Consider the following 18,353-nt stretch of genomic DNA (forward strand, 5'->3'; position numbering starts at 1 on the left):
GGTGAATGAAAACATACATTTCCTGTTTGGCCATTGTTATTAGCACTGCTGGTGATGGAATTTGTGTTGCTCCACTCATTGACTGGACACTCTGGGTATTGCTGACAGCCCAGACTGGAGTGAGGACCCGACTGCATCACTGTGAGCAACGTACTCATGGCCTCTTCTGTAGAAGGAATTCCTTCAAGACACACACAAGCACAAATATTCATTAGCATTAAATCTAAATTTAGCAATAGATAAAATGTTACAAAAGACTTGTACGATAAATCGTCAGTCAGAATCGTTTATATGCTTACTATCCACATGTGCAAAAGCACAGAATGGCCCCCTTGGACAGTATCCAGTTTGCCTCATATCATTGCATTTCGTAGATTTGTATATCTTGAAATAGGAAAAAAACAAGAGTTGTTAAGAGACTGAAAATAATATAAAAAGGCATATAAAATGAAGGTAAAATCTAATTATACAAAGTTAAGCTTTGTAAAGGTGTAACAATCTCACCTCTGGGTGGAATTGCTGTTCAGTGCGCGAGTGGCAGTACTGACAGCCATCCCCACTCTCACACTTGGAGGGTTCGCCCCATTCATCGCCATGTTTTACACTTGGACATGGTGTCGACCTGTCAGATAATAACAGGGAATAGGCTTTATTTACAAATGTAATTTTAAAATAGATTTACACTGGTGGGCAAAACTTTATAATAATGTACAGATTTTGCTGTTTCGGAAGGGAATTGGTTCTTTAATTCACCAAAGTGGCATTCAACTGTCACAAAGTATAGTCAAGACATTACTGATGTAAAAACCACACCATCACAATCAAATCTAGACAGGCCCCATTTCCAGCAGCCATCACCCCAACATCCTTGAATTATCATGCTGAATTGCTAATCTGGTTCTAGAAAATCACTTGCCATTATATCAAACACAGTTGAAAGCTATTTGGTTCATTAAAGGAAGATTAACATTGTCTTTGTGTTTGTTTTTGAGTTGCCACAGTATGCAATAGACTGGCATGTCTTAAGGTCAATGTTAGGTCAAAAATGGCAAAAAAGAAACTGCTTTCTCTAGAAAATGGTCAATCAATCATTGTTTTGAGCAATGAAGGCTATACAATGCTTGAAACACTGAAGATTTCATGCAAAGGTGTACACTACAGTCTTCAAAGTAAAAGGACAACTGACTCTAACAAGGACAGAAAGATATGCAGAAGGCCAGATGTACAACTAAACAAGAGGATAATGGTGCATTCAATAGGCTTAATGCCGCACACTTCCGTTCTGGTGCTTCCGCATTCTTCAGCCAGCTTCAGTACTTCCTGTTCACGGTAGTGTACGCTGTAGCTATGTCGTTTTTTACGCGATCGCTGCAGGACCTGCCGAGTATAACGGCAAACGATGTACATCGGATCACCCAGACCACATCGAAGACACCAACATCAAAAAAGGACAAAGGTTTTAAATTGTATGTGTCCAGCTATATAAACAACTACGAAGGTAAGTTAACAAGCCTCTGTTTTGAGTTTACCAAAAACGATACATGCTAGCTCATTGGCTCTTTACTAGCCAAAGATAGCACAGTGAGGAAGCAACGTTAATAATGTTAGCAGAGTGATAGGTTAACATCATGAATATTTTGTGTTTCTGAAATGCAATACCCTAACCTCTATGTTAATCACAGTTTCAAACAAGGAGTCAGGAGAGGTCACGGTTAGGTCTGAGTGCTTCAGATCTATGAGGAAAAGCCAGAAGCCTCACTGTCTGAGTGTAAGGGAAAGTCATCCTGCAGGTTCAGTTCAGGTTCAGAAGAAACAGGTTCTTATTAAAGCTACAAAAATTATTCAGCCCAGAGCAGTGAGTGATTTTCTCTTTGTCTTTTGTTCATGACCGCAGTTATTGCAAGCCGTTGCCATATGCATATTGCGATTATATATACATTTGCGATCTGTCACACGCACAAAACTCATTGCTTTGCACAGTACTTCTTAATTCTAACATATTTGTTTGTCTTTTTTCCACAGAAGCAACTTGTATAAAGGAGTTAGCTGCCCTCTGCCAGACATCTCCACTCTGAAAGTTCAGGAGGCGTACCATGGACTTAGTGCAGACGAAGCTCCCATGATCACAGCAATGGCTATCTCGAGTGATGTACCTCTGATTGAGTCCATGTTCGGTCCGGTGCAGGAGGGAAGTGTGCTTTCCTATCAGCTACCAGTAATGGCAGTCCCCAGTACCCGTCCACACACAGATGCCCCTTCTCCCCCACAGCTGCCACTCTCGGATTACAGACTGGGACCCCCTACCTGTGCATTTGTGTTTTCTGAACATCAGCACCATCATCTGGCATCCCTTGCGACATCTTTTGAGACGGCACACAAAGTTGAAAAAAGCACGCGAGAGCAGAGTTCCTGCGCTGAGTGGCACCAACTAAGGAGGTGTCGCATCACCTCTACTAAATTTAGAAAGTTTGCCACACCAGGAGGGAAAGCTCTGCTGAAAACCTGGCAAAAAGTCTTCTGGGATCTTGCCATCAGACTGCTGACATGCGGCGGGGTCTTGCCCTGGAGCCTGTAGCAGTAGAGGAGTACTGTAAGGTGAGGGAAGTCAACCACTACCCATGTGGGTTCCTGATCCATCCTGACTCACCATGGATGGGGTCAACACCTGATGGGCTTGTGTACGATCCTGAGGGGCAGCCAGTGTTTGGCCTGTTTGAAATTAAATGCCCAAATGTAACTAGCTATGTGGACTGCCCTTATGTTATGATAAAGGAGGGTACACATACACTGAGGCGAACCCATCCTTATTACTGGCAAGTCCAGGGACAAATGTTGATTTCTGGCTGTGACTGGTGTGACTTTGTCATTTACACAGAAGATGACATGTTCATTCAGAGAATTCCCCATGACATGCAAGTCATACAAACCATTAAAGAAAAAGTTGACTATTTCTTTTTTATTTCTACCTCAATGCCTTCTTGGCCAATTAATGACTTGATTGCAGTGTAAATATATTTGACAGTGAAATGTTTTTGATTGTGATGTAATGTTTTTAATTGTGATGTAATGGTTTTGATTGTGATGTAATGCTTAGGGTAAGTAATAAATGACTTGATAAATCTGAGCATTTTGGTGTTTTGTACGGCTTAAATTTAGTTTTAAAAGGTAAGAGACAGGAATTAAAAATGAGAGACCAAACAAAAGCAGATTACTAACAATTATTTTTAATATCACAAAGCTTTCATAGGTAAGAGATAGGAATTAAAAATGAGAGACCAAACAAAAGCAGATTACTAACAATTATTTTTAATATCACAAACCGGAACAACACCCTTTTTTAACAGCCGACGACCTGTTTCTGATGCTGGTTCACGGATGTCTCCCGTTCTGAAGTGCCGGCTACACACCCGGGTGTGAGGCGTCACAGTGAATTTGTCCCTGCCAATATTGACGATCCACTTACGCCTCAGCTCCTCATCAGCAGGAAAAGTAAAAAAACTAAGTACAGAATTGTACTTTCCGGATGCCTGGCACTGTGGCACACAGCAGTGTTCGGCAGTAGTACCAGACACTCTCTGGTATTTAAACTTTGATGACTTCATATCAACTCATAGACTGTAAAAAAACTAGAAGCAGCTACTAAAACAAGTCGACGCTTAGGCTAACCGGAAGTATTCGTGGTGGCTGACATTTCAGCGGAAGTACGTCACAACAGCCGTTGGCATTTAGCCTATTGGTACTCAGAAGTTGGAAATTCCAAGTTCCCAGTAGGAACTTTTAACTGGAATGCCCCCTCAAGTCAGAGGAACCGCAACAATCCCGACTTCAGAATTCAAAATGGCTGCTCAGCGCATCAATAGTAGTAATATATTGTTTATTAGCACTTCTATATGTCTGTGTCTCAATAAACTCAGTGGTGCACACAGTACTATCCAACCTCTATCTGTGGACATGATTCTTCTTCCATTATGTTTTTTAGGTGGACTTCATATTTGTTAAGTAGTTGTTTGTATTCCAAAAGACCAAACACAACTAAGGTTTGCCTGGATGAGTCCATCTTGGTTTTATGACTTGTGTACTGGAACGCGGTCAACGCAGTGTGACGCCATTCCAAGCTCCGACATCCGAGGTAAATGAAATGCACCAGAAGTATATCAGAGTCTCTAGTTTGAGAAATAGACGCCTCACATGTCCTCAGCTGACAGCTTCGTTAATTCTACCCGCTCAACACCAGTTTCAAGTAAAATAGTAAAGAGAAGACTCAGGGGTGCAGGCCTTATGGGAAGAATTACAAAGAAAAAAACACTTTTGAAACAGAAAAACAAAAAGAAAAGGTGAGAAAGGGCAAAGAAACAGACATTGGACAACAGATAATTGGAAAAGAGTGTTATGGATCTTAACCTCATTGAGCTTTTGTGGGATCAGCTAGACTGTAAGGTGTGTGAGAAGTGCCCGACAAGGCGACCACATCTATGGCAAGTGCTACAGGAAGTGTGGGGTGAAATAGTATCTGGACAAACTGACTAGAATGCCAAGAATCTACAAAGCTGTAATTGCTGCACGTGGAGGATTTTTTTTGATGAAAGTAGTTTAAGAAGTTATGACAATTTTTTGTAATAGTAATTTTTTACTACACACTTTGATCAGTTGAATGCCACTTTAGTTAATAAAAGTAACAATTTCTTTCCATAAGAGCAAAATCTGTACATTATTCAAAATTTAATTTAGGGGCGGCTGTGGCTCAGTTGGTAGAGCGGGTCAGCTGCCAATCGCAGGGTTGGTGGTTCGACTCCCAGCCCACACAACTCCACATGCCGAAGTGTCCTTGGGCAAGACACTGAACCCCAAGTTGCTCCCAATGGCAGGCTAGCGCCTTGCATGGCAGCTCTGCCACCATTGGTGTATGAGTGTGTGTGTGAATGGGTGATTGGGAAACAGTGTAAAGCGCTTTGGTAACCTCTAAGGTTAAAAAAAAAGTGCTATATAAGTGCAGACCATATGTTAATGAAGTAGCATAAAGAGCAATTTGCTATTTACCTGAGAAATAGCTCATTGTTCTAAGTCTTTTCAAAAGTAGGTCTGCTTTCATCGGAAAGTCTAAATTCAGTTCCTGGCTTTGCAGTTTGGAGATTCCACAAGGTAATAAAGTTCATGTCCAAACTCTGAAATATAGTGGAACATCAAATTAAGTCCCTGACGATCAAAGTTGTAGCCACCTTGTGAAACAATTTTTTTTAACTATCTATAGGTCATGGTTTATTTTTCAATTAATTACTAATGTTTATTTTACAAATGTATTTTTGATTTTAGTTTGTATTGGTATTTCCCACCTATTGTTTTAAGAGCCGGTAGAAGTGGTTAAATAAAATGTTTGGATTTCTAATAATTTTTTGACCATTTCATTATTTATCATATTTTCCTTTCATTTGACGTGTATTATGAATTTAGAAATGTTTTTGTTATAATTTTCCTTGAGTTTCTATAAAATAATTTAATTGTCCAAAATCTAAAATCATCCATGGCAATAAAATCCCCATTAATACTAGCCATGATTTGCGTGTCGGTTAGGGGATTAACGATCCATCGATCTGGATCGATGCGATGTCATTAATACAAAGCGTAATGATAGATGTATATTTTTTCAAGATGCACCGTTATTTTAACACTCCAACTCCAGCCCCGTCTGTAAGCATTTATGTCATGCGATTCAGCAACCTTATATCCATCTTGCTTCACAAGCACCAAATATGTTTCTCATGTGGGACACGGATGTGAGCGGAGTGATTGAAGTTGTGCTCTGCTCTATCCGTGTGCAGTGCTGCGAGCTCTAGTGACAGGATAGCGTGGAGCGGCCCACATATGCGATTAAATCGGGCTTCCCTCAATATGATGCCACATAAAATTCATGAAATTCTATGAGCATTTTCGCTTTTAAAGCACTTTGGAGCAATTCAACCATGTCCAACCAAAAAATGGCTAGAGCCCCGATATTCTAAACAGTGCTGACGAGGGAAAGAGAAACACCTGTTCTGCACCAATATAAATTACAAGACTTTTCACTTCACATCAACACCCTTACTAACATTTATCACAGTAAACTGTAACTGAATTTTTCAGTAAAACCTTGGAAGATGCAGCCAAGAAAAAACACGGATAGCACATACTGTCCTGTCATGGGTATTGAAGTATTTTGGATTGAAAGTCTTGCTTTACTGTTGTAGAGATGACAAATTCTCAATGTAGTGTTTAACTCATTCCACAATGCAATGAGCGGTCATCAAACGATTGATGATCACTTATTTGTGATTGTATCTTTTTTTCCAGTATTAACTTAAGTACCATATTTTGTTGTGAATGTCCCAATGTGGATGCTGGATTTGCACTTTTTAGAGAGCTCAAAATATAAAAAAGATGTTTTTTGACATTATAAATGAAATTGGGTAAAATAGACAAAATATCGCAATATCGATCGCAGGCCCCTTAATCGTATCCGATCGAATTTGTACCCAATTTTATGAGCCGGGCATTCGTGGGAATGTAAGCAGATGGTGTGCGTTATGCCGCTAATGTCAGTTGGTGAATCCACCAGCCACACCAAGAGCACCATTACACCCATTACCATTAATCGAGGCACCCTTCTAAAGAATTGGTATGGACCTCGTCGGGCCATTAGAACAGTCGGCATGCGGATATCGGTTTGTACAAGTCCTGGTGGATTATGCAACACGATATCCAGAAGCAATGCCTCTTCGCAACATCTCAGCACGCTGTGCTCCGGAGGCACTCTTCATTTATCTCTCCCAGGTGGGGATTCAAAAGAAATCTTCACCGACCAAGGCACAACGTTTATGTCACGGACACTACGCAAACTTTATGAGTTGCTGGGGATTAAATCGATTCGCACCAGCGTTTATCACCTAAATACTGATGGGCTGGTGGAACAATTTAATCGAACCCTGAAAAATATAATTAGCAATTTGCGCATGAAGACGCTAGAAATTGGAACAAATGGCTGGAACACCAATTATTAGCAGTTAGGGAGGTCCTGCAAGCCTCCACGGGGTTTTCCCCCTTCAAGCTCCTGTATGGACGGTGGCCCCACAGGGTTATTGACGTCATACGGGATGCGTTGGAGGAAGGATCTTACAAGAGTAAAAACAAAATTCAATATGTCCTTCTTCGAGCAAAGTTACACACACTGGGTCAGTTGTCACAACAAAATTTTCTCCAAGATCAAGAGACACAAAGCCGGCTCTATAATAGGGGTGCTATGGGAATTGCACCGGGAGACGAAGTACTTGTATTGCTCCCCACGTCGAGCTCAAAATTACTTGCCAAATAGCAAGGGCCCTTTGAGGTTACACTGCAAGTCTGGTACCTCTATTATGAGGTTAAACAAACGGATAGAGACAGTGTATGTCAAATTTACCACCTCAACCTCCAGAAATTATGGGGAGAGGTGGTCCCCGTGTCCATGGCGACAGTAGTTCCAGAGAGGGCAGAGCTCGGGCTGGAGGTGAAGTTCAAAGTCGATCCATTCATCCCGGTCCCTTGGGGAGACCACCTCCCATCGTCCCAGCTCACTTAGGTGGCCAGGCAGCAAAACGTATTTGCGGACGTATTCTCTCCTCTTCCTGGTTGTAACCTCATACAATATTATATCGAGACCCCACCTGGAGTGGTTGTGCGTAGTCGGCCATACAGTGTACACAATCACAAGAAAAAAAATTATTCTGAATGAATTGGAAGCAATGCTCGAAATGGGAGTAATAGAAGAATCGCACAGCTATTGGGCCAGCCCGGTTGTTCTTGTACCTAAGAGTGTTGATTACGGGAAGTCAATGCAGTGTCTAAATTTGAAGTGTACCCAATGCCCCGAAATGACGAACTGTTGGGTGCGGCTCAATTTTACTCAACGCTGGATTTAACTAAGGGATGTTAACAGACTCCATTATTATCCCAAGAAAAACTGCCTTTTCCACACCGTTTGGATTACACCAATTCGTCACTATTCTGTTTGGTTTGTTCGGAGCTCCCGCCACATTCCAGCACCTCATGGATAAGATTCTCCGGCCACACGCTGTGTATGCCGCTGCATATTTAGACAACATTACCATATACAGTAATGACTGAATATACATATGCAGCATCTGAGAGCCATTCTAAGGTCGCCGAGACAGACGGGGCTCACGGCAAACCTAAAAAAAGTGTGCAATTGGTAGGGGTGGATGTACGGTATTCTGGTCTTTTACTTGGGTCATGGGCAGGTACGACCCCAAACTGTTAAGACCGCAGGGATAGCAGCCAGCCCACGTCCCAAGTCCAAAAAGGAGGTGAGACTGTTCATGGGGCTGGCTGGCTATTACAGAAGGTGTCCCCTAATTTTTCTTATGTCACCAGCCCCTTGACTGGTCTCACTAAAAAGGGGGCACCAGATCCAGTCCAGTGGACATACGCATGCCAAAAGGCTTTTATGAGGGTGAAATTTGCACTCTGTGGCAGGCTGCTTTTACATGCTCCTAACTTCTCTCTCCCCTTCATTTCACAGACAGATGCATCAGAGGAGGTTGGGGGCCATACTCTCGCAGGAGGTGGAGGACCGCAGATGGTTGTGGTCGATTTCCTAGTCGGGCGGTGGGGGTATGTGGTGCGGGACTTGGTCGTGTGTCTGTCATCGGGAAGAGAGGAATTGGTAAGGGCCATCACCTGGTGATTGTTAACACTAAACACCAGTTTTATTACAGTGATGGGCTTGAAAAGGCTCCTGAGAATGCCGGAGAGGCAGAGACAGACAGTCCAGTGACGTTGTGTGTGTGTGTGTGTGTGTGTGTGTGTGTGTGTGTGTGTCTTACCGTTGTTATCATTTGTGAAGCTGAAGAATTATACGCTGTGTTTGTTAGGCTGAAAAGCCCAAAGACTGTGTTTGTGAAACTGAAACGCCATTAAAGGTTGACTTACCTTGACAGCCACCCCACTTCCAACTTCCTTCCTTGTTACTGGAACCATAACAATAATACTTACATTCCCTATAAATTAAATTAATGGAGCTTACATCCAAATTCTAAAGAGAATAACAAATTTTAAGTATATAAAAGGAGCGTGTCCATATTTATGTTATTCTAATTCATTGCATAGTCCATTTACAATACCAACTTATGAATCTGCTGCCTTTGTTTATATTACTGGTACTTGACAGGGAATGGACTATATAATAGGACGCAGACGGTAGAATATGCAGAATTCTTTTTTTTAATTGCACTTGAACTTAGTGCGTTGCATGTGCTATTTCGCCAAACCCACTTGCGCCTAGACTTGGCGTATGCTTGCACAAAAATACCAAAACTTCATTGCCCGGCCAGTTGACTTTGCACTTGTGAATTATGGCCTCCTAAAAAAGGGCCCTGTATCTGTTCACTGTGTACCAGTATTTCAACTTTGTGATAGGATCTCAGCCTTTTAGTTATTATCAAGATAAGAATTTTTAATGAAATAAATGTTTGTATACAATAAACAACAATAATAATGGGATCGACGCCTTATCGAATTGATAATCAGAAATGTTTGATTAGTGATCTAAATCTGCATTTGTCCCCCGACACAACAGCCTTATGTCTCTTTAAACATATTTCTCAACAAAACATTGGTAAAGTGTGAGCGGCAGGGTAACTTAAAGGGAGTAGCACACAGGATGCATCTGTCGGACGACATGGTGCATTCTTAAATTAGAAACCATTATTTTAAGTACACGTACAGTCCGGTAAAACCCTTAAGTCTTTGTTTTGGTGGAAGCTTTTATTTTGGTAAATATAGAGTGGAGATCGACCGATAATTGGATTTTCTAATATCTTTTCTGATATTCAAGCATTTTTCTTTAATCGGATATCTTTTTTGTAATATCGGATACACCGATAACTGGCACCATCTTGAAGGAGTTTCTGCAATTGCAAGCAAGACTGCCATTGCAGCAGTGAATGTGAGAGGAAACAGTGATGGGGGTTGTCCACAGTTAAAGTAACTTGCTTTTGCAATGTACTGCTTGAATTAATACATTTTATTCAACGTAACAGCCATTCATGCTCTAGTGAAATGCGTTACATAAATGCTTGATGTGTAGTTTAAGCGCTAAGAAACGGACGAACTCACAAAAAGACAAATCCTGGCCCAAAGTCCCAAAGACAAAACATAACTTCACTTTAATCAACTTTAAGAGCCTTGGATGAGTGCAAGTTGAAAATATGATGGTTTAATTTAATTCTCTGTTGACTGTGCATGTTAGTCTTGTAAAGTTGCCATTCAGGTAGATGCTCATGTTCCAATGGAATGACTGGCTATATGTAAGAATAGCCACCGAATGCCAGCGCAGTTTTTAACAAGATCCACTTGTTTAAAATTCCCTCAATGATATTAACATTTATTATTAAACTTTATTTCGCTATGACTCATCATCTACACGATTACAGCTCTGTGGAAATTAATTATCTCTGCGACACCGTTCGAGTAACATTCATGGGGCAAAGTACTTGTGTCACAATAAACGGGTCTAAAATGTCTTTGGGTCTGGTGACAATGAGAAAATGTATGAGATTTGCATTCCATTTGCTTCAAGATAAACTGCAGATGTGCTGCTCACTGTAAAATGTCAGCTCTGTCAACAGGTGTTTCGTTTCGTCAGCTGCTATAATCTAGAGACCGACGAAACATTATCAATAATTCTGATGCCATTCGGGAAGTACTCTGTAATCGCAGCAATGTATTTATTGTTTTTCACTTTCCTGAGAATGTATACTTATTCCAGTGAACTATTTGCCTTCAGCCTATTAAACAACACCTAAACATTCGTTTAGATTATATTCATGCAATGACTCCCTTGTAGTTTTTTATGTTCTCCGTTTGAAATCAGACGGTCAATTTATTTTGCCTATTATTATTGTTGCTGTTGTAATTATATTAAAAAAAAACATGGTATGTGATTATTATATTGTAATATAAAAATTGTATGCTTTTAGTACGTGTAACACTACAGAGAACAGAACTGCGCATATACAGTAATGCAGCCTATTCATTTAATTAAATTGTACCCATCGCATTTGATAAGCACACGGTCACAACGCGATTTCTTTTTTGTTTATTAATTGTTCAACCCTAAATATAAGTTAGCCATTTGTAGGTAAATTATCTCAAATATGTAAATATGTCTCTGTTTGTTTTAAGCAACCTGTCATCCTGACACAACAACATTAGCTCGACCAATCTGTTTGTTTGATTAACAGCAGACAAGGGACATTTTCAGAAGACTCTTTGAAAACAATTTTAATTTTTTTTTATTTTGTTGGGTGGCGCAGAAATGACTAAATGAAAAATCGGCTAGTGTGGGGCAGGCTTTATACATGTGTTTTATTTGGGGAAAAAAAAAAATTCTTCAAGTGTTAAATTCTTACCTGTATTTGAACTTTCTGGGATTTCTTCTCCTATCTCTGCTATTGTGATAGTGGGGACATGCATAGCCCTGCCTGCATAGACGTGGAGGCTTGGTGCACTGCTCAGTTTTATAGTTAGCCAAAACAAAATTGGTGTCTGCAGAAAAGGAGAACAGAAACATCAGATTACTGCTTTCAACACCCAGCATAAACTGCAATTCAATCAGGTGACCTGACTGAATACAATGTAACTTTATAAATGTTCCCTTTCTACCTGAGCAATCTTTGTTCAGTTTCATTTTTTTCTGTTCTACTGGGTTTGTATCAGTGTAGGAAGCTTGTGTGTCACCTTGCCAGCGGGGGTCCTCATTCAGGGTCTTCTCAATCATGGCTTGGCTGGCCAACACACCTGGCTGCAGGTCAGGAATTCCCTCCCCAGATCCTAACTGGCCATTCTGCAGAGCTTCCTGTGCCTGGATCTCTCTGTGAACATGTTTATTCAAGTCAGCCCACCAACAACTCTGAATGGTCGATACAAAAAAACAGGTCTTGATGCAACAGCTATTTCCATATGCACGTTGCTAGGCAACTGCTAAGGTGGGGTATTTCTTTAAGTTTCGTGTTATTTAAATCACTGGTTAGCCACATTTAGAGAACGGAATCAAATCATGTGCTGCTTTGTTGTACAGACTGCTAATCAATGCAATTATAATTTACACCAATCAGTCACAACATTAAAACCACCTGCCTAGTATTGTGTAGGTCCCCCTCGTGCCGTCAAAACAGCGCCAACCCACATTTAAGAATAGCATTCTGAGATAATATTCTTCTCACCACAATTATACGGAGCAGTTATCAGAGTAACTGTAGACTTTGTTAGAACCAGTCTGGCCATTCTCTGTTGACCTCTCTCATCAACAAGGCATTTCGTCCACAGAACTGCCGCTCACTGGATGTTTTTTGTACCATTCAGAGTAAATTCTAGAGACTGTTGTGTGTGAAAATCCCAGTAGATCAGCAGTTACAGAAATTCTCAAACCAGCCCATCTGGCACCAGCAATCATGCCACAGTCCAAATCACTGTGATATATTTGTTTTTCTTCCCCATTCTGATGGTTGATGTGAACATTAACTGAAGCTCCTGACCCGTATCTGATTTTGTGCACTGCACTGCTGCCACATGATTGTTTAATTAGATAAATCACATGGGTGATTGTCAATCAGTGTACGCAATTAGTACAATAACAAAGAAAGTTCACAACTTTGTAAATTAGGTTAACTCTGCCCCCATCCCACTTGTAAGCACCACTCTGGCTGCTTTCTTTTGACATGTATGCATATGCAAATACACATGGTGCAAATCACCTGAAAACATGTGCAGCATTTTGCAACTGAAAGCAATTATCATAGCAAAACAATGCCTAGCGCAAACAGTAGTTATTTTTGGATTTACGCCATTTACATTTGTTGGGGGTTGGACAGGGTGGCAGAATTCCCCTGCCTTTGAAAAACAGGAATTTAAGTGCCACAAGCCAAAGCACTTCCTTTTCCTGCTACTGCCATTGAGTGTCAGGTTTCCTTGCACTCTAAAATTCTCAAATTAAAACATATGTGCTATACATATACATTTAATTAGGACACAAAAAGTGAATTCTCTTACCTTATGTCATAAACTGGTGGCCGTAGGTCATGTGGTCCATGAGCAAAGGCGCAGTGGAGGCCATTCTTCACACAGTGTCCACGAGCGTCTGTCTCATGGATGCAAGTGCCGGTCTTGTAGTAGCGTAAATGGTACTTTCGCTCTGTGTCACCGGTGGTCCGGTGTAAGTAAGGGCAACTGTGGAGGAGGAAAATATAGATCCTGAATGAACAATACATTTTAAATGTTTACAAGGAGGGAAAAAAAACAACTATTTTAACACACGTCGTTGCAGATAGGTACAGTTTCTCTGTTCATTTTGCAATAAAAACAATGACATTAATGCAATGAAATTACATTTATGTACTCTATTAGAAGGTTATATTTCACCAGTATCATATGGCTCAGCATGTCTCATTTATCGTATGCTTACTGCACTTCCTGGCACAAAAATAAAATAACTTACAAAATAAAAAGTTACAGGGCCCAGAAACATTATTGCTTTTTCTGATTGCAAAATAAGACTGGGTTCATGCTCTCACCTTGCAGCCATTCCTAACATACAACAATATGAGAACAGAGTGATACAAATTATAAAAGACAACAAACTTTATATTGCGTTCCTATGTGCTAGAATCAGATCATATATCAACATTTCTCTGTGTATTTCTGCCTCCAAATTACTACCACTGGCCAAGCATTTGTGAAAAAATATGTGCAAGCATGTCCTGGAAATTATTTTATCACTGGCCTTCCAGCGTTCCCTAGCACAACTGTTTCTACTATACATTAATATTCTGTAAATAGTACACAAGGTTTGATTCAGGTTGACAGACTACACTTGACAACAGCTGTTGTTTACACATAGAGTTACATTATTACTGGTTTTAATAGAGTTGTTTATAGTTTCACACAGGACAAGACATGTGCACACTATATTAAAATAACCTAATTATATATTTTCTAAATTGTTGAAAGACATCTGTGGCAAAAGGTCTCTTGCTTATCGAAAAGGAGGAAGCAGGAACCGGGTGAACGACCATGATGGCTTTTAATTAGATAAAACATAAAACTGCTTTTTAGCAAAACCAAATATTTACGCACACACACAGCTCAGTGTGTTCTCTCACTCAGTTGTTTTTTCTGCCCAACACGCAGAATGCAAACGTTTAGCGGCTGCGTGCATCTCTCTCTCTCTCGGTCTCCCAAACTGGTGTCTTTGGCTACTCTTTCTCCCCCTCTCGGCTATTTGGGGTAACTCAGTGCCAGGCGTGCATCCTTATGGCCCGCCCACGCCCTCCTCCTCTTCACAACATCTTATAGTATTTTAATATTATTATTTGACTTTTTATGGTCTATGAAATAGTGTAATCTCTGTTGTCATCATTGCATTCATCCTTTCTAAATATATTTTTGTATAGACAACAGCACGTTTAAAGTTTCAAAATACTGCAAACTTGATTGAAACGGAGTACAACATAAGCAAATCACATAAAAAAAACAATCAGTTTGAGAACAGCATAGGTGTTTAATTTGAGAGGCAGGATTTAAGGCACAGAGAAAATAGGGCTGTGACAACAGAGACAGCACACTGGCAGAGCACAGATTTATACTGCAAATGCTACATGCCCAATATTCTTCTCAAATATAGCAACTGCATCTTGCTCAGGTAGCAACAGTAACTATGGCAACAGCAGTGATGTCACCATAGCACGTCTGCTACTGGATAAATGACTGCGTGAGCTATGCATATACTGAAACTAGCCTATATAACATAAATGTGCACTGTGAGGGAGAAGATTGTTTATATGAGATTTCATGAGTGAGTCAAGCACAAAAAGTGCAAAATAACAAAGGATGAATAATAATATATCACAATATATCAATATCACAGATCCTTTGAATCACAGGATCTTACAGATCTTGATCACAATCTTGCAGACCAGAAATCAGAAATACCATCTGATATCAAGCAACAGTATTTACAAAAGCAAAACAAAGTCCCCATAACATTATTTAGAAATTAGATCTCAACATTATATATACACACACTACCAGTCAAAAGTTTTGAAACACTTGACTGAAATTATTGTCATGATCTTAAAAATCTTTAATATAATTGTGCCACCATATTAATTTATTTCATTATTTATCCTTCAATACTGTTTAAAAAGCATCCCAGGGTGATTGAGAGAATGTCAAGAATACATGTCTGCAAATTGTAGGCAAAGGGTGACTACTTTGAAGATGCTAAAATATAACAGATTTGATTTATTTTGGATTTTGTTTAAACATGCTTTAATGTTCAAAAAACACATTATTTTTCTCATAGTGTACACAGCTGCAGCACCTCTTTTCACCCTCTCTCTGAAATGCTCTAATGTAGCTCCTGTCTCTTTAAAGCCCCCCATTCCAAAAAAGCCCAGTCTGTTGTGATTGGTCAACCGCTTGGATCGTGTGTCAGAAATATAACACCCCTAACCATAACAGTTTCAGCTCCCGGGCATTAGGTGGACATTATACAAATGTGTTACACAGTGACATAGCTATGTCACAGAAGTAATGGCTGGAATGCAAACCAGGTGTTTCAGGCAATTCAGGAGCAGTGTTTTCTGTGGGAGAGAGAAAATCCCTTTGGCAGCTACATGCACAAACAGCTATATTACACACAACATAAAAGGTAAAATCCCAAAAAGCATAATGGGGCCTCTTTAATAGATCATTTATCACTTGTTGCTGCTTGAACTTCTTTAATGAGGGGAACACAAGAGATGAAAGGAAAGCGGAGAAAGAGTGCATGTTTCTGGACTCTACAGGTGCTACATTTGTTAAAGCTGTTTAATCGAGAGATATTTAATTTTAAAAAAAATTATTACACCACATCTTGTAACTAGGGCTGTCAACGAATATTCTAAATTCGAATATATATTCGAATAGTTTTAAAAACAGAAATTCGAAGGTGAAAATTAATATTCGAATGTGGAAAAAAACGCGCCCGTGGTAGCAGATGTGCGGCTGTCTGCTTTGCGAGTGGGCGTGCTGCCTGAGGGGTCTTTGTTGTCACATTTCTGGAATTGTGTGCCTCATTTTATTTAACGTTAAACAGAAACATGACTAAAATGTAAGGCTACTGTACTGACTGAATAGATGTTGCATGAATAAGGTAGGTTAGATACAGCAGTTTCATGCACTGCAGGCTTCCACTGGTTTGATTATTTACCGTTTCATGTCAAGGAAAAGTTCCATGTTTACCACAGCACAGCTCGCTCGGAGCGTTCAATGTCGGTTCTATATACTGTAAAACTTCAATTAATGTTAATAATTTGTTTTAATCACTGAATGAAGCCTGCTATATTTGGGACAACAGTCGCGACCTTATATTGCTTGCACAAAACTCTTGATCAGCACTCAACATTTGTTTATTGTTGTTGTTCTTACTTTTAAACCGTTATCGCAGAGAGCGTGAGGGCGAGAGAGAGAGAAAGAGTGCCTCGCGCGTGCGAGCGAGAGTGAGGTCTTGGCCATTAGTTGATTTACTTGTTTTTGTGTAGGTAATACGTTGTCAAATATGTTTAAACTTAAATAAACTACCTATACAAATAGTTATGTCTCTTTGTATTAATTTGTCCTGTTATTGACGTAATGCGCGTCATTGACCAAATGCGCAACCAGATATTCGAATAGTTCGAATATATGTGTTTTTTTTAGAGGGAATATTCGAATGTCATTTTTGAGCAATTTTGACAGCCCTACTTGTAACTCACATTATCACTGAGATGCCTATGCCCGGTGGAGACAGAGAAGCTGCCACCATGAATGATAATGAGGACCCTTAGAGCTTGAGCTATTTCCCCTTTGCCTTGACGCATGTGAAAAGCCACATTAACATTACACAAAATTTTTACATTCACCAAATCTCTCGCACTACATCATTCTTAACTGATGAATCAATTTTGTTGTCTAACAACAATATGCCAGTATTCCCCACACTCTGTGATGCCATGACAGCCCTCCGGAGGTCTTAAAGGACCCACGCGTTTTTTGAGACATGAGTGATCGGTTCATGCAATCGACCAAATTACCGATCGAGTCATAGGACATAAGCATCCCTAATACACACATGTAATACACACTCTTTGGACCCATTGCAGTTTGCCTACCGCAACAACCACTCCACTGATGATGCCATTGCATCTACAATACACACTGCTCTCTCCCACCTGGAAAAAAGGAACACATATGTGAGAATGCTGTTTGTAGACTACAGCTCAGCATTCAACACCATAGTGCCCTCCAAGCTTGATGAGAAACTCCGGGCCCTGGGCTTAAACAGCTCGCTGTGCATCTGGATCCTGGACTTCCTGTCAGGCAGACGTCAGGTGGTTAGAATGGGCAGCAACACCTCGTCATCACTGACCCTCAACACTGGAGCCCCGCAGGGCTGTGTTCTCAGCCCACTCCTGTATTCCCTATACACGCATGACTGTGTGGCAACACATAGCTCCAATGCCATCATTAAGTTTGCTGATGATACGACGGTGGTAGGTCTGATCACTGACAATGACGAAACAGCCTACAGAGAGGAGGTGCACACTCTGACACACTGGTGTCAGGAGCACAACATCTCCATCAACGTCAGTAAAACCAAGGAGCTTGTGGTGGACTTCAGGAGGAAAGACAAAGAACACAGCCCCATCACCATTAATGGAGCACCGGTGGAGAGAGTCAGCAGTTTCAAGTTCCTCTGTGTCCACATTACTGAGAACTCACATGGTCCGTCCACACTGAGGCCGTTGGGAAGAAGGCTCACCAGCGCCTCTTCTTCCTGAGATGGCGGAGGAAGTTTGGAATGAACCACCACATCCTCACACGGTTCTACACCAGCACTGTTGAGAGCATCCTGACTGGCTGCATCACCGCCTGGTACGGCAATAGCACCGCCCACAACCGCTAAGACCTGCAAAGGGTGGTGCGAACTGCCAGAAACATCATCGGAGTTGAGCTTCCCTCCCTCCAGGACAACTATAACAGGCGGTGTGTGAAAAAGGCTCGGAGGAACATCAGAGACCACAGCCACCCGAGTCATGGGCTGCTCTCACTGCTACCATCAGGCAGGCGGTATCGCAGCATCAGGACCCGCACCAGCTGGCTACATGATAGCTTCTTCCCCCAAGCAATCAGACTTTTGAACACTTGATCTCTCACGATCAAAAATCAGCACTGGACTTTATTAATCAACATCTTGTATCACACACTGGACTGTCAAATATATTCTCCCCAATTCAACTACTGCATAT

At 40.8% G+C, this 18,353-nt stretch overlaps 1 protein-coding gene across 1 annotated transcript in view; it reads right to left on the minus strand.

The window, feature by feature from the left end:
• LOC127647684 (putative E3 ubiquitin-protein ligase UNKL) overlaps positions 1–18,353 on the minus strand; it is a 34,586-nt gene that overhangs the window by 13,279 nt on the left and 2,954 nt on the right. The window contains exons 3-8 of the mRNA XM_052132095.1: positions 13,078–13,254; positions 11,767–11,900; positions 11,439–11,574; positions 505–622; positions 300–384; positions 18–181 (exon numbers count right to left, since the gene is read on the minus strand). Of these exons, the coding sequence (XP_051988055.1) occupies positions 18–181; positions 300–384; positions 505–622; positions 11,439–11,574; positions 11,767–11,900; positions 13,078–13,254 (814 nt within the window). The remainder of the gene's footprint in view (positions 1–17; positions 182–299; positions 385–504; positions 623–11,438; positions 11,575–11,766; positions 11,901–13,077; positions 13,255–18,353) is intronic.

This window comes from Xyrauchen texanus, chromosome 8 (genome assembly GCF_025860055.1).
Source record: "Xyrauchen texanus isolate HMW12.3.18 chromosome 8, RBS_HiC_50CHRs, whole genome shotgun sequence".
Lineage (NCBI taxonomy): Eukaryota > Metazoa > Chordata > Actinopteri > Cypriniformes > Catostomidae > Xyrauchen > Xyrauchen texanus.